The 27,886-nt window shown below is 45.6% G+C and overlaps 1 protein-coding gene across 1 annotated transcript; it reads right to left on the bottom strand.

The window, feature by feature from the left end:
* Window positions 1-3: 3 nt before the first annotated feature.
* LOC119378301 (uncharacterized) lies at window positions 4-27,870 on the bottom strand. The gene is given in 13 exon segments (XM_049411736.1): window positions 4-197; window positions 200-309; window positions 2,469-2,539; window positions 3,177-3,274; window positions 3,906-4,092; window positions 7,112-7,181; window positions 12,285-12,456; window positions 13,154-15,056; window positions 22,302-22,508; window positions 22,980-23,310; window positions 26,964-26,992; window positions 27,024-27,297; window positions 27,808-27,870. Coding segments are annotated over 12 exon segments (3,579 nt in total). The 5' UTR covers window positions 27,246-27,297; window positions 27,808-27,870; the 3' UTR covers window positions 4-18.
* Window positions 27,871-27,886: the final 16 nt, after the last annotated feature.

The following is a 27,886-nucleotide window of genomic DNA, read 5'->3' as shown; positions in this document are numbered from 1 at the left end:
TACAGGCCATTCTCGTCACTAGGGGTGCACGGGGAGCCTACACTGGGGGGGCTCTGAGGCCGCCGGGGACTTGCGGGAAGCGGGCTTGGCGTTCTTCAGGCTCTGCGCTTCGACGCCCAGGGCGAAGCTCAGGCTGAAGCCAAAGGGAAGCTCGGAGAGGGAGCGCAAGCTGCAGGCAAGCTCTTCGCGCAGGAAGACAAGCTGGGATGCGAGAGAAGCGGCACAAAAGCGGCAGACGTCTGGTAGTGCTTCTGCAGTATCTGCGGGCTGGAGAGCAGCGTCAGGAACCAGGTGTCCAGGCAGCCCAGGCTGAAAAAAAAATTCTAGAGCTCACCAACACATGATTATTACAAATGTTGTAGTGGAAGAATCCATATTGATTTTTACTAGGCTTGTGCGAATAGCAAATTTTAGGTTCGAAGCGAATTCGAAGCGAATAGTGATTTTGGTCGAATAATTTCTAATCGAATTCGAATAGTATATGTCACATATTATAAAGAAAAATGACCGTATTTGTCATGGCCCAACCAACCGGCACAATGTTTTAAAATCGTAACAAAGCATGTGCAAATGTCATTCTTTTTGGTTCAAAGGAAGTGGAAGCAACCTTGAATAGTAGCAGGATTTGGCTTTCAGTAGAATGCAGGTGATAACCTGTAAAATATGTGGCGTTTTAAAATTTACTATACTTGGAGCATATAAGCTGGTATAACAAGCTTTTAAACTTAAAAATGATGAATCGATGTGAGGGTAATCTGTTCATTTAATCTTGAAAGGGGGCTTCGCGGCAGTGCAGATTCTTCCTGGAAAGGTGCATTCACGGCAGGCATAGCACTCCCCAACTGCAGTGAAACCACCTTTACAGGGGGGTTACATGCGGACTATATACACCTATTCGTTCATTTCGAATAGTTCGAAATTTCCAATAATTTAAATTCAAATCGAAGCGAATTCGAATACTGTAATATTCGTTCGAATATTTGAAGAGCTCGAATATTCGCACAAGCCTAATTTTTACCACTCGGGGTTCTTTCGCCTTAATCTTGGTACATGGCTGCTTTTGCACTTCACCCACATCAAAATGCAGCTGCCGGGGACAAGAACTGAGCCAGCGTCCTCAAACCTCGCAGCACAGCAGCCGGTACACTACCACAGCCTCAGAAGGATGGAATGTAATGCTGAGGACATATGTTAAATGCAAAGGGTGGATTTCCCTGTTTCCTTATTTGCAAGGGCTTCGTTACGTATATGCAAGAGCCCCCATGCCATATGTGTTATGTAATATCTTTCGTGCTTGAATTTGATTGCATTCTTTTCCTGTTGCTTGATTTTCTCACGAGAAAGCTGGTTGTAACTACCACAATTTTCTGTTTTCTCTTTATAGCACATATTCCTCTCCACTGGTGTGCCTTAATTCTTCATTAAAGGGACACTAAAGGCAAATATTAACTTCACGTGATTGAAATAGCGGTCCAGAAACCTCGTAGTGCTACTTTTATGCCAAGGAAGTGCTTATTTTGAAATAAAATCACGTTTTAGTGGTACGCATCGCGTTAGCGCACTTCAAATCACCCGCCTGAAAGTGGTATTCGCACGTCACTGTTGCCATGCCCAACAATGCCTGCCTTTACTGCGCGGCGGCGTGCACCTTTTCGGCATCCGGCAACCACATGCATGGGGTATTTTGTCGAACTTTCTGTCAGAGCGATTTTCACGAACGTGCAAAACACAGGCGGCAGTACGCGATACCAAAACTACCACTGAGACGCGACCGCGTGAGCAAAGCAGGGCGCCGGGCGAAGCACAGTTCGGCGAAAACGGAACTTTTTAACCATACGCATCGTTCCCCATGGCAACGCCAAAGAGGTTCTTTTTTCCATGAATCAAACAGAAATGAACAAGCAGCATTCTGTTACGTCTCTTGATGCACGGAAGGTTCTTTTTTTATTGCAGCTAGTTTGATTACTAGTGATTAATTGTATCCAGACTCTCCCAAGTCATCAGGATCACTTCCAAAATGTCCCACTCGTGGCACTCATCGTGTGATACATTTAGCTTAATTTCTCAGTAAGTAGGGCACTGCTGTTGATAATACTGCCGTTTTAGACGTTGTCATACATTGAGCTTTCACTCTGACATAAATTGCTATTTGCCTTTAGTGTCCCTTTAAGGCTGTATATACTTAACTTCAATGATCCATCAAACGCCATGATATCAATAGTTCCCATGTTTATGCAAACATTTTGAGGCACCAATACAGCCTCGCAAAAATGATCTGACGAGCATAACTGGGTTAAACAATCCACCTCAACAATGCAAATGACATTTGCATCAAAAGGCAGTGATTAGCTAAGTCAAAGGAGAAAAAAGTGAAGCCTTGACATTTTTTCACCCTTGTTTACTCTTTGTTAGGTCGACAAAGAACCATCTACAGGCTTGCAGATGTTGATCGATAATTTATTTCTCACACCTCTGACAACGTCTGTGGCTTTTTACGTTTTACACCAACATCTCCTATGGCTAACTCCGGTTTGTACAGCTGACAACGTGGGCAATCACAGATGCACAAACAACATGGAAAGAGTAACAGCACAAATGCAGCACAGCAATCAGAAACATGAAAGCTAAATGTTTTTCACAGGGCACCTTTTGTTTCTAGGACTTTGAAAATACTTTGAGCAGGCTAAGCTCTTCTAGCTTGACACGTATCTTGAAAGCCTTACTGAACGCCCTGAAAAAAGTTCCAGTCAAGGAATGGCCAGCATACTTTCGAAGTAAACTTCACCAACTTGGAGCCACACATAACTGAATTTCAGCACTTGCTCTCTAATTTACAACTGCTGTTGTCATGAATGATGTGAAGACAATCGCTCGAAGAAAGCACATAGCCCTCGCGTAAGCCACACGTGCTTCATTAAAAGCTCCCATGATAATTAGGCAGCTTGTCTGCTAGGTTGAGCTGATGACATACAAGCGAGGCTCAAGTCATGCTAGGAACTTTTTGTTTCTCTCTTTAGTGCAGCAAAAAGGCCATGCACTGCAGGTATGCGAAATTGTTATACAGTACAACTAGGGCTATGCTTCGAATTCCTGCTCCACAACAGGCATTTACACTTTTGCCTCACTAAAACATGTTTCCCGGATCTGTGCGATAGCGTATACTCACTTTAGTAGACCAAGCAACAGGCACCAAATTTCTCCCCATCACCATGGAAAGCAGTGTCGGCCTGCTCGATGTACTCTACAAGCTCTTGGACTTCTTTTCGTCCCTCCTCTGCAAGAAATATTATGACAAGCATCATTACAAAATGTCATCAAAAAATAATAATGCGGGTTCTACAGAGAGTTTTCACACATACAGCTGGTGTCAAAGTTTGAAGACCACTAGGTCTGAAAAAAACGTTGAATTTCTCAGCAATTTGCGATTGTATTCAGCCAAACTGCATGGTGCATGCTGTTAGCGTGTTTTAACACAGGCCAAACATCAAAATATGCAAGGCTGCCTCTCGAAGCAGCGAGAATATTCAGCTTTTTCTTGTGTCTCATGGTCGAAATTTTTGACGCTAACTGTATATATAAATGCACTTCCAAATTTTGACTACGACAATGAAGGATTTGTTTTCTGTGCCAGCTTAAATGCACACTTAGGTCAGTTAAAGGCAACCCCCCACAGCCATCAGTGATGCCAGGTGCGTACTCAGAAGACATTTGCATCAAATCTAAAAATCTCATAAGCATTTTTCAATTTCCATACTTTCGTATGTCGTCACACAGCATGGGGCAGAGTTTCTCTAACTACAAGATCATGTCGGTACTGACTGAAGCACTAAGAGGAAAATCTGAAGGCAGCAGGCCAGCTAGAACAACCAAACAATGTATCATCGTCCACATAGACATAGACTCACTGGCTTGGCTGAGGGAGTGAGCCAGGTGCCAGAGTGAGTTGGGTAGGCGACCAAACACGCCCCGCACGTGCGGCAGCAGCCCATCGGACAGCAGCTCTCGAAGTGCGGGCACTAGGAACTCTATTGCCAGACGGCCACAAGCACTGCCTTCAGACAGACACGGTTCGGGCCCACCTCCCACAGCAGGCTGCAATGAACAAACACACGGCATGAAAATGCGCAATAGGAGTTACAGTCGCAAATTATCCGGAAATTCACATCACTATCACGGACATCCTTCAACTTTCCCATTTCGCCTTGTCCTATTTGCCTGCACTCTGGATGCACAACACACGGAAAGACGTACTTGCAGCAAGAGAGAACAAGAACCCTGTCTAACGAGACTGCAACTTCACGAAACCAACAGTGATGCCAAGGAAAGTATAGGGTACATTATTTGTAGTCTTTAACTGTAGTGTAGTAATTATGACATAAATAGAAAGTAATTACACTGGACGAAAAAGCAACTCTGCCACCAGTAGAGACCAAACCTACAACCTTCGAATAGCGTGTCCCATGCACTACCAATTGAGCGGTGGTCACTGTTCCATCCACTTTACTGGTACTATTTCTGTGCACCTAAACCTGGGAGTGTTAGTGCTGCTTGTAGCCATGACAGTGAGTTCACGGAACACCGAATTCGTGTTTATTCAACAATTATTTTTATTGTATTGATATGAATGTGACGTATAGAATTTCCAGAGATACGTTTCCGCTTGAGCATTTGGTGCCACGAACACTTTTACGCGTGCCAACTGCATTTAGCCACTACGGCCTTTAAAAGGCAATTTCAGTGTTCCACCTCATATTTCTCACAACTATACATATCTGTGGTACGGTCACCTGTGAGCCAACACATGAGAACATGACCAGCATTTGTAAAATGCAACACCTGCAGTTAGTGCCAACGAAGGGTGACAAAACCTCATTATTTGTTGTCTACGGCAAGAGTGACGCACATGCAGCCTAGTATGTGTATCTTATTTTACTAAATGCAGACTACACTCTATCGCGTAATGTTTAAATCTCAGAATGTCGCCTTGTGTTCGTCGACATCATCACTACACTTTGTTTTAGGGGTGTGCGAATACTCAAACTTTCGAATATTTTTCTAATAGTGTTTGCTATTCGATTCGCACCAAAATTTTACTATTCGAATTATTCGAACTTCCAGAAAATAAATATAGCGGTTTATTATAACGGAAAATAAATATAAAGATGATAAATCGGTGTGCAGCAGCTTGGGCTTGAGTTTTGGGGCGCTGACATGCGAAACTGCTAGCCACTTCCACTGATGCGGTCGATGCGCGACGAGCTTGCCGGGGGGTCCACTGCCGATGCGTAAAATGCCCCTCCTCGGTTCCGAGGAGCCAGCGGGCGATGCGATTCGTTGCTTGCGACTAAACACATTGCGGCTTCTTCGTTTTCGTGTGTCCACTAGCGCGACGTTCTTGCTCGCAAAGTTCAGATTCATCTCGTACATCAGCGCCGTGAGCGGAGTTAGGCCTAGCCACCACTCCAAGCAGTAAGCTCGGTCGCGATGTGCATGGCCGCGGTGCCTGATGTTTCAAAGTATGTCATGCTTGATCGCAAGTACGAAGAGTTGTCCCGGGATGGTTTTCGTCATGAGTTCGAAATGCTGATAAGCAGAACAGTCGGTCCGAGACGCACGTCTTCGATGTTCGCGACAAGCGCGGAGCACTATCATAATCTGATGCTTGAGCTTCCGCTTGCAGCTGCCAGACTAAAGCGTAATTATATTCTAAATGATTGTCGACCTGTGAACACAGAACGAGTGTGAACACGTCACTAAGTAGTGCAATTTTAGACAGCCGTGACCTCGCGGTGTGCAAGCAACAGATGACGCTCTCCCAAAGCGAGGATTGGAACAATGGCGAGGCACGCTGGAGGAACATGGCGGACGCAGCCATTCGAAGGCCTCGGAACGAACTTCAAACATTTGCTTTTCGTACGCTTTTTTCTTAATGGAGGACCTAGCTAAAGCGGGAAATTTGAATACGGAGAAATGCTCTTTCTGACGAGCCCAAGATGGCGATGCCCGGTTGCATCAACACAATTTCTTTTTTGCGATTTCCGCAGTAATTTTCGCCACCTTGACAAGCACAACAAATTTTTTTCCGCACTTGTATGTAGTTTCAGCGACGATATTTTGGAATCAGAAAAAGGGCTACAGAAACTGAAAATGCGATTTTCGAAAATTGATTTTTTTGTTATTTTTCGCGATACAAAAGCCACATCCTCCCTTAGGAATAAATCTGTTCTTTGACTATGTTTGTGACTTGTAAGTGTTCCTGTCTTGTAAGAACATACTTAGGGATTCTCTCCAACCTTTTTCTGTAATTGCGCTTCAAGTATTCGAAAATATTTGAGAAATATTCGAAAATTATGCTATTCGATTCACACTCAATTTTTATTACTTGAATTGGCTTCACCAAAAATTTTGCTATTTGCACAGTTCTACTTTGTCTCTAAACAGATCAATGGATCCGCAAATTGTGTCAACCACTGCTGGACTTCATCTAGGAAACCGAGTTGTATCTTTTTATTTAATTGATGTCGTAGGGCAATCTGATGCAAAAAAATTTTTTTTAATGATGTTTCTCGCACCCTTCAGCTGGTCTAACAGCAGCACACGGAAATGCTTGACAGATCGATAGAAATAGTAGAGAGGCCATTGCAGCTAAACGCAGAAGTTCATGATTGAATAACGCAGTAATATGTTGCACCTTGCCAAATTCACTTGATCTGAGAAGTGCTCGCACAGCACAGGCGGAAAGCTAAAGCATGCGGCCTGCACACTCGTTGCAGTGATTGCTGTGGCGTATACACTTTTCCCATGAGCACTTGTGCGCCCACTGGTGACGCTCGTGTGCTTGAGAAAGGTCTACATTTCCCTTTAAGTGCTTCACTGTGCATTTCGTGGCAAACGAGTATGTATAGTGACCTAAGCCGCACCCAACACTTTCTGATCCGTGTGACAATCATATCCTTTAATGGTCCAATTATTACTGGGGCTTTTTAAGAAAACATTCACTACGTATGATAGCAGAAAAGTAGTGAAGATAGATATGAAGTGACCAGGCACGAATTATCAAACAGAATGTCACATGACATGAGAAACAAATAGGTAACAAGAAGTTATTCACCTGGGATTCCTTTTCTGTGCTGTAGCAGTCAAGAACCTGCTTTATAGACCGCATCGTGTTGTCAATAGACCTGCACCCAAAAAGTACAGCATGAATGCAACAAACGTACAGACAATAATGCCAACCATATGAAAAAACTAGTCAGTTATTCGGCAACATGACATCGCATATTGTATGCAGAGAGAATAGGGGACAGCACTGCACCTGCAAAGTTGTACTTGTTGAATGTGATCTTCCAAACTACCAGTTATTAAGTACTAGTTCCCGATACGAACAACAGACTCCACGTATTACATGTTGCAGCACAGCTAAAAAGTATGGCGAAGAGTTGCCTGTAAATATAGTTTCTCCTGCTTCCTTCTTTTCTAATTGTAAGGATGACGCCAATTTGCGAGATAGGCACATACAGGCACTGATAACAATGCAGAGAGCAACAGTTCATGTGCTACATGTACTAGGGCGACTTAAGATGCCTATACTCGGGGACAACTTTCTGTGGCAATGGAGCGAAAGCTACGGGGGGTGGAGCTAACTGCTCTGTGTTACTGTGCCAAAGTAGTTCCTGATAAACTGGTTTCGGTTTCAGTTTTGGCGTGACAGATACGCATTTTCCTACGGTTCTTTTTCTCGCATGTGCTCCGTGGTTAAGTGCGGTGGACCACAATCACTGAGCATGCAGGCATATTGGCAACTCTTTCCCTACGCTTAATTTGCTTCTAACGAGGGTACCACTCAGAACCTCCGCCTTGAGCTATGCAACAGTACGCTCCCTTGTGCCTGGGCGAACGCTCTCCTCGGGCTGTCACGGGCGCGCTCCGCGTCTGCTCGCCGCTACGCGTGGTGGCGCTGCGCAAGTAGACTACGGGAAGCTGGCGCTGAACGGCCGCGCGTATCGCAAAGTTTCGAATTCATGTTTGCACCCGAGTTTAATTGCATTTGTGCTTGTTGCAGGCTTTCACAGGTACAGGGGCATGGAAAGCAATGCAAACATAGCGGCGTGCTGTTTTCATCACGCTCTAACCGTGGTGGCAATAAAAAGATGCTAGATGGTATTTTATTGTGTCATGGATGACGTCTTTTCAACAATCATCCAGGCTATAACTGCTTGAAAATAGATACGAAACAGCAAAGAATACAGATGCCGCACGTGCGTGTCTTTCCATCCCCGCTGTACATATTCAGCAGGCAGTCTGTCAGGCCATGCTGCCGGTTCGATACTTGCACTCGAGTTTGATAGTATTCGTGTTTTATTTTCCATTTCAGGCTATTGCAAACACCCCACTGCCTTAGTATGTCTACTGTTGTGTTCCACTCAGAAAATGGAACTGAAAGAAATTACGATTGCCTTTTTACTTCCCTTTATTGTAAAGAAAAAAAATCTCACAGGGTCCCTTATGCATTCATCTAAGACGACTGAAAGGCGAAAGCTATCTTCTTTTTCTTCTAGTCAATGTATTGAACATTCCCTGCCTCCCTCCGAGATATTCTGCACCTAACGTGGTTTCTTACAGCCTCAAGGATCTGAGGCAGTGCAAGCTTTCTGCGCATCAACGAAGGCACGCACTGCCTCCGTGATGGCCCATTTGGCCAAGCGAAGGTGTAATATGACGACGTCACGCTGAGCGACGTCACGATGTCACAAAGTTTTATGATCTGTGACGTCTATGATGTCCACGTAATTATTTCTTGCATCACTCGCGTTGACGCTGCCGACGGTCAATTTTCACGTTGATGAGGTATCTATAAGGCTTTTGCTTTAATACACTATGCGGCTGTCGTTCCATGAAATTCCAGCTGTCACTGGTGTTCAGGAGAGGTGGCTTACAGTAATTAGGTGGGATAATTGGTCTCCTAATACATCTTCAAACTACACTAGAATATGCAGCCGTCGTTTACGACGGAAGATTTCATAGAATATAAGAAGCGGCGGCTTAAGAAGGATGCAGTAGCGTCACTCTTTGCAGACTAACCTTCACGTTTGCACCCAGCTAACAACTGAACCAAGCATGGCGAGTATGCCTAAACGTGACCGTGTAGCGTCCGACATCAACCAATGCATGTATAGTACCAGCAGCAACGCTGCCTCGCGATCACCGCCATGTGCATGCAGCGCTGACATTAGGTCCTGAAGCTGAAGAATCAGAGCCTATGGACACCACCTTCACTACCGCGGTGAAACAACCGACAATCATTATGTACAGTGTCACAATAAATGAGTGCACAAGGATGAGCAGGCTGCTCCATGCGATGAAACCGCCCAGGTCGACAGCCATTCGGCCTCTCTACTTGCTCACTACCGAAAGGGCCAAAGCTTAGAAAATGAAGATACCTGAGAGCCAGATACTGAGGCTACAACAATCCGTCGAGCTAAAGACGAGCTCAAGCAACTGACAACAGGCAGCGCCATTTTTCACGCCTTTCACTCTGGCTCAAGTTGAGAGTCGGCACTAGACTTTATACTTGAACGACAGCGTCTGTTCACACACATCGGTCAGTGTTGCAGGAAGCGCGCGGCATATGTAGCTGTTTGTGTTTGTTTTCGTACCACCACGATTTAACTGGTTTAGGCTCTGAAATGGTGGAATCACTTGGCATAGTTCTTCTTTTTCTGGCACCAGCTGTTGCTTTCTCCCCGGTGGCAACAAACGTAATTCTCGAAAGCTTTACGAAGGGAACGGGCAATCACGTATATCCCTAGAAGCAGTCTAGTGACATTCCAGGCTATTTAGCGCATGAACTCCAGGCTTGCGTGTAGTGTGCTACACCAGTAGACAGTAGCACGCATAGGCGAACTTTAAGCGCCCAAGCATTCAGTATTAGCTCTTGGCAAATGCTGCTTTCGAAAATCGACTTTCAGACAGTCAAAACCGACTCTCAGTCAAGCGAACGTAACGGTGATAAAACAATTTTCCGCGCATCACTGGCATGCGTTCTCTGGCATCGGGCTAACAGACGAAGCGCGAGCGTCTCGATCAAATGGCCGCGAAAGACACATGCCTCCGAAATTGGCTGGCTGCCCAGAAAGACAAGTGCTTCATGATTCCAGATTACAAGTTTTCATTATACTTTAAACAATGCGAATACAGCCGAAAACTGAACCATACAGCAGCTTCGAATGCAGCCACGGCATTCGTTTCCGCGAGCGACGACGCGACAACTTGTCTACTACGGTGGCGGCACCTGGCGGCTAAACGCCGCACTAACGCCGACGGTCGGTTCCCATTGCGCTCCGCTCCTTCGCCCAGGCACAGAAATAGAGGAGGCGCTGGTCAGTCTCACTTGAGCGTACGCGTTGCTGATCACTTGCTTCGTTTGTTTTGACAGCTTTTGGTTCTCAAGCTTCTTGAAAATCCTATGCGCGATTGAAGTGGCGAGCTACCAGAGGAAAGCGGCTCTATCGACGGGGAGGCCATGTCAATTTTTTTTTTCTGAAGGGAACCTATGTGAAGCCAGTGGAGAATGCCACAACCAAAAATCCAAAATCTAAGAAATAACGCTGTTTCACATAATCTGGCTAATAATTTTCTGGCATTATCAATTTGAGGCTAAAAAATAAGAATTGTACATTTTTGAAATGCTTAGGTTACACACAGCAAATTATTTTTTTGTGGGACTACTTCCAGCTGCTCCGCAAAACTATCGAAATGACGTGGTTCGGCTCTGTAGTCTTGACCACATTGCCACAGAAAGTTGTCCTCAAGCCATAGTTGCTATCTTAAACCAGCTCTGTCCACAATTCATTGTGTGCGTCATAACGTCCGGCATGCTTTGTGTCGTTGCTTTTTGAGTAACATCATGTATCAACAATAATGAGCACCACTATTAATGCCAACTGAAATATTTTCCAGCTGGAAATGCTTGCTTTTTTTCAGCTGGCAAAATTTTTCAGTTATGGCTGGATTAGTGAACCATAAATTTTCTCCCAGCTGGATAATCTTCCAGCTTAAAGGGGAACTCCGGTGCATCTTCGGCTATATTGAGATAATGCCGTTTTCAAATAGTATTAACAGTCCTGTAGCAGCTAGGGTGCTTCATTTTACTGAGACACTCGTCAATGATTTTAAATAAGCAATAAACGATGAGTCGAAAGCGAAACCGAAACAGGGAGCTGCTCCATGCTGGGCATGTGATAACGTCACAAAAACGCTACACGCCGGCACGGCTGGCCAGGGTAAACATAGCATATGTGCTTCTTCTTTGCACGAAAAACAAGCTGGCGATGTCATCCGACACGGAATCAAGCTGTGCCAGCCCGTCTGAAGTTACCAGCGACGAGTTCAGCAATGATTGCAGCTACTATCTGAGCGCGGAAGTATCGCCTTTTGATTTCAACTCGCCGGCGCTGAAGTAGCAGACGTGCCCCACGTCGATCTCCACGTTGCTCAATATTGTGCGTGCTTAGTGTAAGACCTAATGTAAATGACGACTAACACGCTATGCAGCCAACAAAACCAAACAACTTTGCTCGCGCGCGTCGTCGCCTCGTAGAAGAAAGCACGCGCTGCACCGTCTGCTAGGCGAGGCAGGATTGCAAAAGAGTAAGCACGTTGCATCACATACACAGTGTGGCCCGCATTAACAGGCGTGATTCCAGAATTGGCTACCAATTTTTAAAATTCATTTTCTAAAAAACTAAATGACTTACGGTTGTATAATTTGGCACATATTATCAGGGTACCAAAGAGAACATATGTTGAAAGTTTACCTGAAATCGGTGAACATCGAAAAATCGCCGGAGTTCCCCTTTAAGTGACTTTTCGAGCTGAATTAAAAATTGCAATCCCGCTGGAAAATGCATTCCAGCAGCAGTGTTGAACATTCACGAGCGAAATCCCAGCTCGATGTTGACTCACTCGCGAATGTTTATCATGCCATATCTTTTGCTCAAATGGTTATAGAACATCCATTCTTGTGCTACTGCATACAGTTCCGATTCTAGATTATTGTGATATACGCTGATTTCCTTTTTAACTTTCTGAGTTTAGGAGAATCTTGCTCCTCAGAAGGCACGCTCGATTCTAAATATTTTGTATCTTAAAAAAATACACATTATACTACAGAAATAATTGCATATTTGAAATCGGAAAACAAATATAAATAAGCAAGTTTTGTCGATATGAATCAAGAATACTTTTTAAAATTAAAGAGCAGTGCGCCCCCCGTAAATTGCTGCCACTTACCCTTTTTCTGCTCAACGAGCTCTCGCTGGCTCCTGGACAAGGGTGACATACCCCACGATGGTGAGAGACCTTTAGGTGACAAAGTAAACTCGTGGGGAGCATGCTGGTCATCTTGGCTGCCACCAAACAGTAGCGTCATCTTCCTCGATGGCCTCTCCAGGGAACCTGCACAGCCAATTAAGACGAAAGCTACCTCAGCTTTTGAAATAGGCACACGTGTTTGTAGGAACATGTGCACGAGGCACCATAGGCGGCACTGTGCCACAAAAAAAAAAAGTGACTAAAGCTATCGCAGTCCTCATGCTTTACCACAGCACAATGGCACAACTTACGAAGTCTTAGGTCAAACATATTCGGACTTCAGTGGACCAAACTTTACCATATACAGCACGGTAAGCACATAAGTATCACTACACGGACACCTTGTGTGTAAATTTTTGCTGCAAGTGCTGCTTTTGATTAACAAGGCTTTTAAATATGGCTAAATGCAGTAATTTATCAAAAAGTTATTCATGCCTACGACAATATAGGAACATTGTGGGCACAGCAATACGACAATGTAGGCATGACCCCAACGTACATACTGCATCAAGCAGTAGCTACACATACTTGGTCACGTCGCCTGGCACAATGCGCCGTTTCATCCGACTGTTTACAGCCTATGTTACTACAATTTATGTTCTAGAAAGACACAGTACTTGAAATTTATCTTCAAGAAAGAGATGCCCACAAAGGACTTTGTCACAACAGGTAGCACTGACCGTAGTTCGCCGTAGGACTCGAGCCGCACGTACACTTGCAGAAGGCTCCCCGCATGGACCGCATGTCATTTGCGTGAACGTTGAGGTCCTCGCTGAAGCTCACGGCCTTCTTGGCACGGCAAGACGAGCAGGTGGCCGCCAGCGGCACAGAGCGCCTCGCGTTCCGGCCTCCGGCACGCCGCCACGACCCCTCCGAATTGGTCCGGGACAGGGGCAGTGAGGAGTCGCGCTGCAAACCTCCGCTGCAGGCCAAGTTCGGACAGGGTGGAAGCAGGCCATCCATGTCAGGAAGGCCCTTGAGGAGACGCCGGTAGTCTTGCAGCGAGTGCCGCCGGTTGGCGAATTCATTCGAGGCGCCCGCAGAGATCCTGTCAACGTCTGCAGCGAGAGTGTCGCACTGGCTCCTTGGCCGACTGTTGGCCTCATCCGAGAGCTTGCGCAGGATCCCCGTTGTTGCTCCGAAGCGAGATTTGAGGAAGGAGCCGCATGGCGGAAGTGAGATACCATGGCCTTAACTTCAGCGGGCAGCAGCACACTCAGCGAATCCCAGTCCTGAATGTGACTCAGGTTGCGCCGGGAGAGGTCCTCGAAGTCATTGCACGACTTGGGTCGTCGCCAGTGAGGTTCGCTGCTGTGGGTGCGCCTGTGCAGCACGGGCGATTCGTTGGGCGGCACCTGCGCCGACGCAGCAGTGCCATCTGCCGCTGCTTCCGACGCACCAGGCTGCGGCATCTTGTGCTGCGTAGGACGAAACACCAGGTCAGGCTTGTCCTCGGCTGCAGCCAATTCCTTCAGGAAACTGAGATCTGGAAGGGAGTAATTTGGGTAGCAGACATAAATAGATCTCTTTTGCTCCCCGTCCTGCTTCAAGATGGCTTCTTGTGGGCGCAGCGTCAAGTTGAAGCTTCGCTGTCCCGACACTGCTGCCGACGTGTCATCGACAGTGTACAGCCAGTTAGAGTTCTCAGCCACGGCCCCCTCCACGCTGGTCTGAATGCCACGATCCCGAATGTGCACGGGCACTTGCGTGCTCGAGTGCCTCATTCGAGCTATGGCCGTAGGCGTCTGCTTTCTCCTGTTTCCGCCGGCACTAAGGAGGAACGTCTGCCTGTGAATCTGGTCAACAGAGTTTTGCCGGCTCACGTAGCCACTCGAGAGGAGACTCGAAGAGCGTGCGTTTCGGCCTTCCTCTCCGCTTCCGCTGCTGTCCGACACTTTTCTCGTAGAACCGGATCCCGAGCCGTCGTTGCAGTTGAAGCGCTTGGTCTGCGTGCTGCGGCTGGACTGCCGATCGTCCGACTCCGCAGCCACGGCATTGCTGTTTTTATTCACTGTCGTGAAGACGTTCTTTATCCTCTCTTTTCCCAAGGGGCCACCAAGCAGTGCACCACTCTTGGCACAGCGCAGTGAAGAGTTCACGTCGTTGTTGCGCCGCTCGATGACTCCCGCATTGTCTGAAGACGTGCCCCCGCCACTGCTCAGCAGGTCACGGCTGTCCTTCATTGTCTCGTCCCCACTGGACTCGAACGGTTCTTCTTCCTCGTGGATGGGGCTCCTCGCATTAGCAGGCTTCATGCGTGCCTGCACCGCTTCCACGAGGCTGTCCTCAAAACATTGCGACGTCTCCTCCTCACTCTCCGACGTCGCCATCCTCAGCCGTTCATTGTCGTTGGCAGCCGTGGGTTCCACGTTGTTGTTGTTGGCCTCCCTGCCCACAAGGTTGGTGCTGGCCCGCAGCACTTTCCGCACCAGTGGTTCCACGGGCTTTGGCGGAGGTGGTGGGTCTTCGCTGCTGTCGCTCTTGGAGTCCATGGAACCGCTGGAGTCCTCGCTGGACTGCAGTTGGTAAGCAGCAGCGCCGTCCCGTGGTGTGGTGACAGAATCCGAATTTTCGGAATGGCTGCTGGAGAGAGAACCTCCGCTGCCAGCCTTGCTTCGCATGAAGAGGCGCAGCAGGGACACGGACCGGGCATCGGGTGGATCAATTGTGCCGTGTGTAGATGCCTGTCCCGAAAAAAAAAGGCACTTGTCTATTAATGGCACACCAAAAGTGCACATAACAGGGCTTTTGGCAGGCAAATAAGATAAGAGCACTGCTTTAACACCTTTTGTTCACTGCCCCTCAAGTAAGATTTTTTCGTTCAATTGCATGTGCCTAAAGCAGAACCAGAACCTGATGGCAAGAGTGACTGTTTCACACTTGGTAGACGATGCTGCCAAAGCTGCAGAAGTAGTGCAGTTTTGGAAGTCTCACCAGCCGACCCCTTTTGTTACACAGTCGTTTTTAACTGAGATGCTTTCTAAATTCTAAGCAATAACTCCTACAACATTTTTGCAACTACCATCTTCAGGATGTGAGGTTACATTGAATCAAGCAGTTTTGTGCCATCAGGCTCTCAGTATGCGATATGCGCTTTGGCTGTGAGTCCTAAAAGTGCATGCTGTGACCACTATTACAGAAACATGCCATTTTATCAGCTTAGTAGTCAATAGGTTCAGATCTGAGACACCTTCCAAGTACTGATAACGATACATTTTGAGTAGGAGATGTAATGTTAACACTAGCCATGCTACACATAGCTAGCTACTTAGTATCTCTCTTCCACACGCGATGCGCTATTTTTTGTCACGAATTAAAGCTCTGAGAGAAGTGAGCCTACACAGCATAGCCTTCTATACATGCAAATGCGTAACAGCCCTATGCATAACAATTGCCTAACGTAAACTAAACTAAGTGAGGTCAACTGGTAGTCTAAATGTCTCTAGAAGTGTTTCAGTGACAAAGAGCAACCACCTGTTGTTAAAGCTTCCCATGTAACAATGCATTAAGGGGTGACATGGCAATGAAAACAACTTTGGTTATTTATGGGAATAAATTAACGAAATTTAGCATGCAGACATGATTTGTTATGCTGACATTCATAAATGGAATTGGGTTTGAGCTACCTGTTGCAGTTTTTGAGTTATAAATTTTGATACAACATTATTGTCATCCCCAAGCTAATTAATTAATTAGACAATTTTCATCAAGATATTTACATAAACATATTCACACGGGCCAATTCGGAGCTACAAAGCTATCGGTTTATTTTTTAATATTGAAGTAAGCACATACAAATTTTTTTAACATTCTACGCATATTTTCTTTTTAAAACTTTTGCAAAAAAGAAACTATAAAAACCTGTATGATGTGCAGAGAATATAAAAAGCTTTATAGCACTCACCAATGTTTCGAGATCTAACTGCAAAAATCTGAATGGTTTTATCTTTAGTTGTTCTGAAACGGCACAGGGATAATTGACAGCAACTGCATAAAAAATTTAAGCTGAGTAAATGGAGCTAAAAAAGATGGAAGTCCAAAGCTGAGAAACTGAACTCTGAACATGGTTGGCTCTATTTTACATTAGAGAAATGCAGAACTGTGGCTACCTTGAGCTTCAATCTCTCCTCTTTACGATGACGGCAAGGTGGCGGCACTGTGCCAAGGAAAATCTGCAAGATTTACACCTTCTGAATCCCGACTTTCTCACAGTTCTTGGTGATATCCCACAAGTAAAGTGCCTCTTCCTCAATTTCTGCCATGTATTTCATACTAATATTTCACCACAATGTAAAAGAAGGTCCTTTGTCAAATTCTGCAACTTGCTGAATGGCCTCATTCAGGACAGAGTTTCCTTTAGAAAGGAGTGCTTGGTCACTTTCGATTTTGCAAATATCATTCTGCTTAAAGCCGGAACTAACGAGTTCATTTGCACTAGAGAGCAATGCTCCGCTTGATTCCACTTGGTCTTCCAAGACCTTCTGGTCATTCTTCATCAGCTCTCTGTGGTGGTGGTAGCAACTTCTATGACTTTCCGTTTTGGGGCACTTGTTTCATTGCTGAGCCTCATGCATATTTTGCCCTGGACTGCTTGACACTCCTGATCAGTTCAGCAGGAAGGAGAACTTTCGTAGCATCACCACTGTAGCGGTTTAAAAAGCGACTCCTTATTTTCCGTATCTCATTGATTCTTGCGATATTAGGTGAGCTGCGCCCCTCAAGAAGGTTCTTGTTCACGCTAAACCTTCGTTCAACGTCTGCGCCTCCATGAGGCGAAGAAAGGCACTAAACAGTAAAAAAGGACGCAGCTGTGCAACGGAAGCAACTTACGTATGCTCATACTGATGTGAGAGGATAGCCTGCCATAGCTTGGACGGTCACAATCAGAAAAAGATGATCACAGTCTTACGAGCAGCTGAGCACATGGCCGACGCAGTAATTTGCCACAGTAAGCGCAGAATCCAGGCGGGAATGTCGCCAGACTGAAGGCACCTTCTATATTCGAAATACGAAACCATGCAGCGGAAAAAAAAGGGGATGATTATCATGTAGCCGGACAGCCTTCGCGACCTGTGCTCTTGTAAGCTGATTGCTGCAGGGTGGGTGCTCTGACGTCTAAGCAAGTCACATGCTTGCGCAGCAAATCATAGAGTAAAACCTCATTAATTCGAACTGAGTTTTTTCGAAATCTCGCATAATTCGAAGGATTTCTGTGATCCCGTATTTTGCAATTTAAATATGAGTGGATAATTTGAAGTGGCGGTCAGTACCAGCCCGATCAATTCGAAAACTTTGGGTGCCATGTGCCAATTCCCGATCCCGATTTCGCCGCAAATCCACAGAAACGATGGCCCTTAGGAGCCACAAGGCAATGCACTGTAGTGATACTAATGAGCGACAGGTGAAACACCCCAGCATCGCTGCTGCTAGTGCAAGAAAAAAAAAAAGCGGTCTCATGGTCAAATGAATTGTGTGCCTGCGGAAATAGACATGCTTCACTGCAGCACAGCGGTGACACGCGGGCAGCTTGTCGCACGCTTCTTGCAATGTCCAGCGCGTCATGATTTACCTACTCTTTCTGAGAATATTAGGAAATTAATAAAAGACGGTCTGACGGAATTCGCGGTGTATGCGAACCTCCGATTGGCAGTTGCTCTGGTAATTTGCGCACTTGCACTGCTGGCGAAGTACTTGCCTGCAACGTCTACTTCAAAAACTCAGTTCGAAAACTTGAATGATCATGTTTTCCAGCCAGAACACATCGCGAATTCCGTCACACTCATAATTATTAAATTCTGTATTTTACCAGAAAGAATGGGTGAATGGTCGGATTATGACACGCTGATGCTGCGAGGATTAGGTGACATGCTGCCCGCGTGTCACTACTGTGTTGCAGTGAAGCACACCTTTTTCCGCAGACACACATTTCAGTGACTTTTTGACCCGAGACACTTTTTTTTTCTTTTTTTTTGTTTTTTTGCGCTGGCAGCAGCTAAGCCCGCCGCTTCTCCGGTTTAGAAGCAAAATTGGGACCGGGTCTTGAAACATACCCCGTGGAGCCACAAACTAGGAGGCACAGCAACGACCACCTCTGATTACCTTCAGTAATTCAAAATTCCTTGCAACTAGCTTTTTGTATGTTTGGTTAATTCTAAAACCCACTTAATTCGAAGATTTTTCATAGTCCCAGTGACTCTGAATTAACGAGGTTTTACTGTAGTTCTATGTGTAATTGCCTTACGATTGGCAGGGTTGAGGCATTTGCCTTTGTTTGGCAGGCACTACGTAACAACAATACGTGATAAATTAATTCCACTCCGCTTGCACGTCGTGGCCACCTAAACAGGTGTCCAAATATGCAGCAAGTTTTGTCGGTACGACAGTCACGTTGCATGATCAAGCAGGCATCGTCAGGGACGCAGTCTTCAGTGAGGCAGCGCGCCATACGTAGCCATGACAACATCTCATTCGGGCCAATTCTCAACGTTCCTGGCATCGCCAGTCCGGCGTATCTGCATGGAGTAGGCAGCTACCTGGCAAGCTGAGAATGTGGGACTATACAGCCCCAGTAGAGTCAGCGCGTCTTAGTCCACTGTTAGATACTTTTCCTAGTTCCAGTTTCATACAGAATGCTACATTCAATATCGCGGATGAAGCAGAATCATGCCGCTGTCAGGTTCTGCTAATACTTGACAGAAAATGAATTAGCGGTTGTCGGTTTCTGCGTTTTGGAGCAGCGTGGCGCAATTTCAGGAAATATTGCAGTTTCAGCACAACTTGGCGCAGGAAGTCGAAAATGTAGCATTTTGGCGCAATTGGTGCTGCTAGGTACCCCTGCACCGAGGTTTGTTTTACAGACGTGTAGTGTAGTACTGGGTACTTCCCTACTGTGCAAAATGGTGAATTATGGCGCAGTAGGTACTTCGAATTGTACTTGCAGTAGGCGCCCTACGACAGTTTACAACAGCAAATGCTACACGCAGAGAAGTTCCTTTCCTCACGGCACGGTTTAGGTGTCCGAGAAGTGAAGCAGGCTAGCGAATGAGAAGGCGATGTGAATGGGGCCCAAAGCGCTATCGCGTTCCACTTTTAATTTCGAAGCTTCAGCGTCCTTCATTTCTTTTTCAAATTATCAATACAGTCGACGACTGATAATTCGGACTCCACGGGGAACGTAAATAAGTCCGAATTATCGAATGTCCGAAAAAACGAATGTGTCAGAAAAAAAAATACTTTTATTGACACTTCAGGGTCCCGGTGGCTGAAAAAAGTTGTCAATGCGTTGCTGCCCGCACTTCCGCTTACGTGCAACCAAGTCCGCCTGTATCTCCGCCAGTGTGATATGATCGCTGTACAATGGCGAGCTGGTTTCGTTCGTGAAGGCAACGCGTCTGTGCGGCGCACTTAGCGGTCGCACAAAGAGGCAGCATGAATGGCGGCGCGGCGCGTTTGGGTTCTCGCCTATTAAATGCGTGCACTACGCATGCAACTGCACCAGGCTACATGCACTATCGAGCAGTTGACTGAAGATGCTTATCGTAAGGCTTGTCAGCGATTGAGCCGTACTGGCGCGTTTGCCACCTGCCGCCATCACGCCTCCGTGCATTTCCACTGCTTATCCGTAAGACATCACCGCACGGCGCCGTGATAGCGGCCCCTTTGAATTTCTGGTCCGCTTCACCCCATAACACGTCGGCATCGTGACAAAGCTGACTTTCGGACTCTGCTACTGTCGCAAATAGGTCGACTCGCGAAAGCGCTGGTTCGAACCTACGAGATGATAGACGTGGCAGAGGTGGGGGCTTCAATTACTGTCTTTCGGACCTGCAATTTGGGCAGAAAGTCCGAAAAATCGGACGCCGAAGAGTTTTAGCGTCCGAAATTTCCGACGTTCTTGACCATTGACGTCTATGGGGCTGGTGACGGTGCCGCGAAAGCGTCCGAATTTTCGAGCATGTCCGGAAAATCGGCAGTTGACTGTATCTGCCGCGTTTCGTTGTCGTCGGCGCGGCCTTCAGCGCTGGCTCTGAGGGCACCGTTGGCGCCATTTAACTCAGATCTTTTGAGACAGCAGAGCGTAAAATAAAGAAAGTCTCAAGATAAAAATGAACGCACACGCAGAACGCTTTACCGCAGACGCATTCGACAGAATGGCGGCAATAGCAGCGCAACTAGAGAGGGGATACAGGAACCGGAATGTAGGATGTTCGCGATGTCGATAGGATTTCCCACAGTTGACCAGTGCCTCCAAGATCGGCATTTCAAATCACAAATCTGAGGCATAAAGTAGCGATCGAAATAGAGCCTCATAGATCACCAATTAGCTTTCGTTTTGATCTCTGAGGCCATACTTTGTATGGTACGGGTGCCGGAGGAGATGGCTGGCGATTCGGCGTGCGCGACAGTCTCGGACAGGGTCCGGATTATCGAATGTAGATCTCGCAGCTGTCCGAAATATTGGTCGTCTTTACACATTACTTCTATGGGATCATCGGCGGTGCCGCGCGACTGTCCGAATTACCGAGCATGTCCAAATTATCGGTCGGCGACTGTACAGTCGACGTCCGATTTCCCGGACGCTCAAGGGACCGCGAAAACGTCCGGAAAATCGGGCAGTCCGGAAAAACGAATGCACATGAAAACGCACATTTTTGGTGGGTATTTTTCACTGACGGAGAGGGTCACAGCCGGAGTACAAAATTCCCATTTCAATTCAGCCAATGCATCGTTTAGGTGGCTCTGAAAAGAGCTGTTTATAAAAAAAAATACGACGTGGCCGGCACTACCTCATAGGTCAGCACTTGGGCGCAAAGAAGTCTCTTATTTTCTTTTGCACGGTCCGCTTGCCCGCGATTATGTCTGCCTCAATTTCAGTCAACGTCATGTTGCCGCTGTACACCAATGACAGTGTCATCAGTGCTCGCGTCAACTCCGAGCTCGTTGGCTGTGTAGGAGCTGGCTCTTCGTTCTCGGTGTCGAAGTCATCGGAATCCTCCGTAACTTGATGAATGATTTCGTCATCGGTCAACTCCGCACATAGCTCGAGGTCTTTGTCAGCGTCGGCGAAGCCCTCAAGGGTTATCTCGGCTGGAATGAACACGCCGCCAGCACGCAGATCGTCGAAGGCAACGTCCGCGGATGGCAGTTCGTCATCGTGAGCCTACGAGGTGGCTTTGTGCGCTTCGAAGGCGCGGACGAAGACGAAGGAGCAGTCGGTGCCATTGCTGTAAACGGCGAATCCGCTCGGCGAAAAGCGCAGCACGAAACAGCTAGGAACTCGGTGGATGCTGAAGGCCGGGAAACGTGATCACTGAAGGTAGCGCGCAGCAGCAAACGATCAACCGCAGACACGACCGCAGAGCTGGCACAGCTGACAAAACAACACGTGAACGAACACAGTGAGGTTTGGCTTGGCTAAGCTACGGCTGGCACCGGATTGACACGTGCGGTTTCGAGGTTACGGCAGCCGCGGCGCGGTGCGGCGGTGCTGCTGGCCACACCTGCGATGCGAGTATGGTGGGTTCAAGGATATGAAAACAACCAAAATAGCGGCGTCGGTGGTGACTTTGGGTCGACGGTTAACAGTAAAAAGTCTGGGAAATCGGATGGTGAAGGCTATAAGCATCCGGAATTTCGAACTTTTTAATACATTGACTCTACGGGGAACTTGACGGTGCCACAGATGAGTCCGGGAAATCAGGCATGTCCGGAATTTCGGGCGTCCGGGAAATCGGACGTCGACTGTATATCAAACTATTTCTTCATGCCCTTTCATTTGATAAGTTTGAGTCAGACAGTATTTCTCAAATGTCACAAAATATTGGGCAGTTTCAAGTCGGTGGTTGTCTTCGAATTGTTTGTGCATTCTTTTTGTGCTGTAATGTTCAGATGTCGCAGTATAGTGCATTACAATGCTTTTTCCACTCTACCTGTAGAGTGTAGAGTGGCAGGCAGTTGCCGGCCACATCCATGCGCCCTGCCACGGCTGCCGACCGTCGCAGAAGGTTGGGGAGGCTCTGGCTCTTTCCTGTGTCCGAATCCGGTTTGAGTCGAATGCCTGACGACCTTAGCCTGTGCCAGGTGGTGAAGGACAGCTCGGACCGTGCCATGGACCCAGGACCACCACTCGCTGGCTGCTAATACCCAACACAGAAAAAAAAAGACAAATAAATTGTTACAGTCACTCAAATAGGCGGCACACTGGTATTGTGGTATCAGCGAGTACAGTCGCACACCTAAAGAAGGTTCAGCAGAAGAAAATGATGGACTTAGTTGGTATAGTCACATATTAAAAATTCGTAAGCGCACAAAGACAAGGACAACGAGCAATCTATGTGTTCTTTTCGTTGTCCTTGTTTTGGTATGCTTATTGGTTTCAAAATGACGGACTTCTTTGCTCCAAAGTGTCCTTAATCTTGAAGGGTTTCGACTGTGCTAAATATCAATAGTTGTGCTTTTGTGGCAAGAGATACAAGCGATAAGGTAAAAAATATGTTTACAACGAAATAAATACGGCTCCCCCTTCAACTTCATTATATAACAGGGATTAACAGTGTTACAGAACTCAAGCAACACACATGCTCAACATCTCTGCCGTAGTGACCCACCGTAGCACTCACAGCACTGCCGCTGTGGTGGCTCTGCTGGTCCGAGGGAACGCTGCCTTCCGATAGGTCGTCGGAGAAGTGTGTCCCGCTCTGCTGGAAGGCGATCGTGTAGTTGTCCTTATTGGCCTGGCACGTCAGCACTAGGTCGTGCTCCTCGAATGAGCTGCAGTCGAGGCTGTCCGTGGAGAGGGCACCCCCGTTGACACCACCGACCCGTCCGCTCGTCAACGGAGGTCCACACTCCTTGACGGGTGAGAATAGCGGCTCGTCCCGACAGATGGACATCTCGCCAGAGTCCTCGTCGTGCCCGGAGCTGCTCTCAGTTTTTGCACTAAAACAGAACAGGAGGAAGGAACGTCAGTGGAGGAGCATTCCTTTTAACTCAGCGTGCCAGCTTGTTCGCTCCTATCTACATACACGAAAACAAACGCTCAAGAAAACTGACTAGAAGATAGCACGGCAGTGCCTAATGGGCAAACCACCACACTTGTAAAGCGAAGAATGTGGCTTCGACCACCTGCGGCGATTAAACTTGACGTCCATTTTCATTTCCCTTCATCTGACTATTTCTAAATGTGAGTGAAACACAATTTCTTCTTTGCTTTGTCTGGTTTTAGTGTTGGTTTTTTCACATAGTAGCACATAAAAATATATAGAGAGCCCCATGGATCCCTTCCTTCTTACTGGTCGGCTTGCACAAGTTTTACTGATGTTCACGACACCTTGCTTCTTGATCTTCTCAATGGAGGACAAATAAGGAATGTTTCAGCCGGGAGTCAAAGTTTAGGTGAGGGGAATTTATCTCCGTCAGGCCAAGACAAGTCATCTTGTCAAAAACGTTAGCTCCAGGCTGAGGCATACAGCTAATGTCTTATTCGCCATACGTTGATCAATTTAACTTTCCAGTCAAAGCTGGTGCGGCGGGCTAGTTGATTGCTTGAAATTGCTATCATTTTGGCAGCACAAGTTTGTACACATGCATGCACACACACAAACACACACAGAAAGAAGTTTGTGGACTGGATCATACAAAACATGTAGACTTGTGTATGAATGTACCAAGTTTGTGTTGCAGACATGATGGCAATTTAATTTCCACCTTCCTGTAAACTCTGTCTAGCACTTAGTCTCTTCTTAAGCGGGGAAGTGTGTTTTTTTAAAAGTCTTCAATATTGCCCTTACCAAATTTAAGCCACACAGTCTTGTTTAGTCTTCTTTGCCGATTCCAAATATGCAATTATTTTGAAAAATGTCCACTAGTTCCGAAGTTAATCAAAAATTAATTACCATTGTTTCCAGGAACAGTGGAGCAAGAACTACTTATCAAAATCTTACTTTAAGGACATTCAGGGCACGATAGCATTTGATCCTAATGTCTCAGCAGAGGAGCGAGCATTAACCACAGATATCACAAGACACCGCAATTGCCTCTCACATCTTTTAAGGGGGGACACTGCTCTTAAAAAAAGTTTTTTATTTCTTGATCGATCTTGATGAAACTTTCTGAGTTTATGTATATTTGTGTACTGATTTCAAATATGCAATTACTTTTCTAGTATATTGCGTAGTTTTTAAAATACAAAATATTTCATGTACCTTTTGGGGAGCAAGATTATTTCTAAACTGACTGCGTTACAAAGTAAATCAGTATGTCACGATAATCTGCAATCGGAACTGTGTGCAGTGCAACAAAAATGGATGTTCTAAACCCATTTGAATGAAAGTTATGGTATGTTGAACATTCGCGAGTGAGTCGATTTCAAGCTAGAATTTCACTAGTGAATGTTCAACATACCATAACTTTTGTTCTAATGGGTTTAGAACAATTTTTGTTGCACTGCACACAGTTCCGATTGCAGATTATTGTGATATGCTGATTTACTTTGTAACTAACTCAGTTTAGAAAAAATCTTGCTCCCCAAAAGGCACATGAAATATCTTGTATTTTAAAAACTACACATCATACTAGAAAAATAATTGCATATTTGAAATTAGTGCTCAAATATACATAAACTCAGAAAGTTTCATCAAAATCGATTAAGAAATAAAAAACTTTTTTTTTAAGTGCCATGTCCCCCCTTAAAGGTGATTCAGATATTCAGCTCTTTTAGCAATGAGAATACAAATGCGAAGCTCAGAAATGTTTCTTGCAAATTTACAACTCATAAATATGCTCCGTTGCACTGAAGTGTCACTTTGTACACTTGGCACAGGCCATGATGGCCGATAACAGTTTTCAATATTTGTAACTCTGAAGGCTTAATTTACAATGCTAGCTTCCTGTATAAAATACAATCAGTGCAGGTAGCTTAAGAATTATGTGTCAAAATCTTACCAGGACATCTTTTTAAAATTAATACCTCAATGCCATAGCTACAGTAATATCCGTGAAATCTAGGAACACATGAGGAAAGAATTGTAGATCTGTTCTCATTATCAGACATTCAGATTAACAGAACTGTGGTGAACGTATGGAAATTACATAAATGTAGATCTTGGCATTTTCTAGCTTTTGCAAAGATTATCCTAGTAAACCTAAGCTTGACAGTGTATTGTAAAATTATTCCATCAATTATGGAGTTGCATTGAGGGAAATCTAAGCAGGAGTGGAGAACTTTCCTCAAGTGATGTGCACAACGATGCAGAGCAGAGACACTTTTGTTATTTTTTAATCAATGTAATATAGAAATGTTACATAAGAAGGGTGGTTTGCTGGGCAAGCTGGTACTGCATCTTGAACAAAAATGCACTAATTCAAAGAAGATGGCAAAAGAAGAACACAGACACACTTGATGGTTCTTTGTCTGTCTGTGTTGTTCTTTTGCAGTCTTCATTGAACTAGCGCATTTTGTTCTAGAAATTTTACAATGTTGACGCAGCAAAATGAGAACTGCAGCAAGAAAAAAATAGTTGTATGCAGATCTCACAGAAAGTAGACCTACGTTTATGAAAACGCACAGCATTTGTTGCTCAACACATGCAACAAAATATTTAATGCTTTGGTTATTGTGAACTGCTGAAACTCACAATGGTTCATCAGAAGCAAATTTATAAATATACACTTCTTTTTATATGTGGCTAAATGTTACATGGTGTTCTGACCTCCCTACACTGAACACATAACATGCAATGGCATCTCAAATAGACAACACGTAAACACGTCAGCACAGTGGGAATGCGGAAACACCCAGCCACTTGTGTGTGGCACTTAACAAGACACATTATCGTTTGTGCATGGGAATGAATAAGAGAATGCTTTGCAATGTTTTCAAACAGACTTGTACATAACTGATTACGTATACAATTGATCACTTGTAATCAATTTAGTGTTTTATTTTTGTAATTGATTGGTTATATTTTTTATCAGCAACCCTCATGAGAATTCAATTCTTTTCTGCCATCAATTGTACATGCAACCAATTACTTTATTCACAACATAAGCTCTCACAGCAGATGCATCTTGAATGCACCTATTCTGAACAAGCCTTATGCTAGCTATGAGTTTTTGCTACATGTTTACAGCGAACGATGGGAAAAGTAGCGTGCTCCTGTGCAGGGAGACTTGGGTTCAATACCTACCACTGAACGTGCAACATCAAAAGTTATTGAAGCTGCAAAGCTCTGAACATAGCTACCTAATCACAAGGTAAAGAAAGCATGAATTAATACCATAAATACATAATGCCTCACATCAAAATACAGTAGACTCTCAGCAAACGGAAATCTCTTAAACGGAATTGCTGCTTAATTGGAACAAGTACTTCTAATATGATTGGTTTCGCAGTTGAATGCTGCACCTCTGTACATCTCTCAGTAAATGGCACAGAACAAAATTCCTGGCCCCTTCAGGCTCTCTTTAATGAGAGTCTACTGTAAATTATGATGTGCAGAAACACAGATTTCTATTTAATGATGCACTGTCGCCACACTGCAATGCTGCAGTTTTGCATCCTAATGAGCGTAAATGTCGATCATGCTACTTACTGCACAGATGAGGCATCCAGGGGCAGAGCCTCGAGAATGAGCCAGACACCGAGGACACTGCTCTCCGCGGCTGGCCGACTGGAAGTCCCCTCCATACAGGGCAGGAAGCGTGAGGATGGCGTGAATGTCTTCCGACCTGAAGGTCTCCATGTCGATTTCCGCCAGGTTGGCATCAAAGTTTTTAGACAGGTCCTCGTACGAAAGGTCCACACCACCGAGGCCCCCGCCGTCATCACCTATCACGCAAGCGTCCCCAGACACTGACAAGATGCTGCGCCGCATTAGCCGACCCGAAGACGTGAGTGATGAGGAACATAGATGCCTCTGGAATTCTCTGGAAAAGAATAAAGAAACAAAATGAAGCAACGGAGGATTGAAAGTTAGCGCTCCTGCATTCCTTGACCACCCGAAACATACACAGCACTGCATACTTCATTCTTTCCTTTCTGTCCTTATGCGTTCAATCGTTACGATCTGCACATACATAACTGTTATAATTAGTTTTCAAAGTGTTATAATGTCAGGAAATTATTTTTGTTTGTATACTTATTGTTTTGTTATGTGGCATGCTCTTTTTCATAATCACATTTCAGTGAATCCCAACTAGCCTTAGGCTAGGGATTCAGATGTTTTTCTAGAACTATTACAATTTTGTAAATAGTTTTATGTAAATATAACCAAATAAAAAAAATGTCCAAACACTTAAAAAACCTCTCGGACCTTCTGTTCAGTTATCTGAGCATGCAACACAACCTACACACTTGCACAGAGTCAACTAAGCGATGAAGTGGCAAGTGTGAACAAGGAACCATTTGATGAAGGCCTCTGCAATGCACAAGCTCACCTTCTGCGATTCAATCCCTCGTGATCTCATATCTTATGTCACCATTGAACACTAGGAGCCGAGCACTGTGACTGCCATA

This window comes from Rhipicephalus sanguineus, unplaced genomic scaffold, assembly GCF_013339695.2.
Source record: "Rhipicephalus sanguineus isolate Rsan-2018 unplaced genomic scaffold, BIME_Rsan_1.4 Seq771, whole genome shotgun sequence".
Lineage (NCBI taxonomy): Eukaryota > Metazoa > Arthropoda > Arachnida > Ixodida > Ixodidae > Rhipicephalus > Rhipicephalus sanguineus.
Note: the sequence above shows the minus strand (reverse complement) of the source record. Positions and strands in the feature narration are given on the sequence as shown.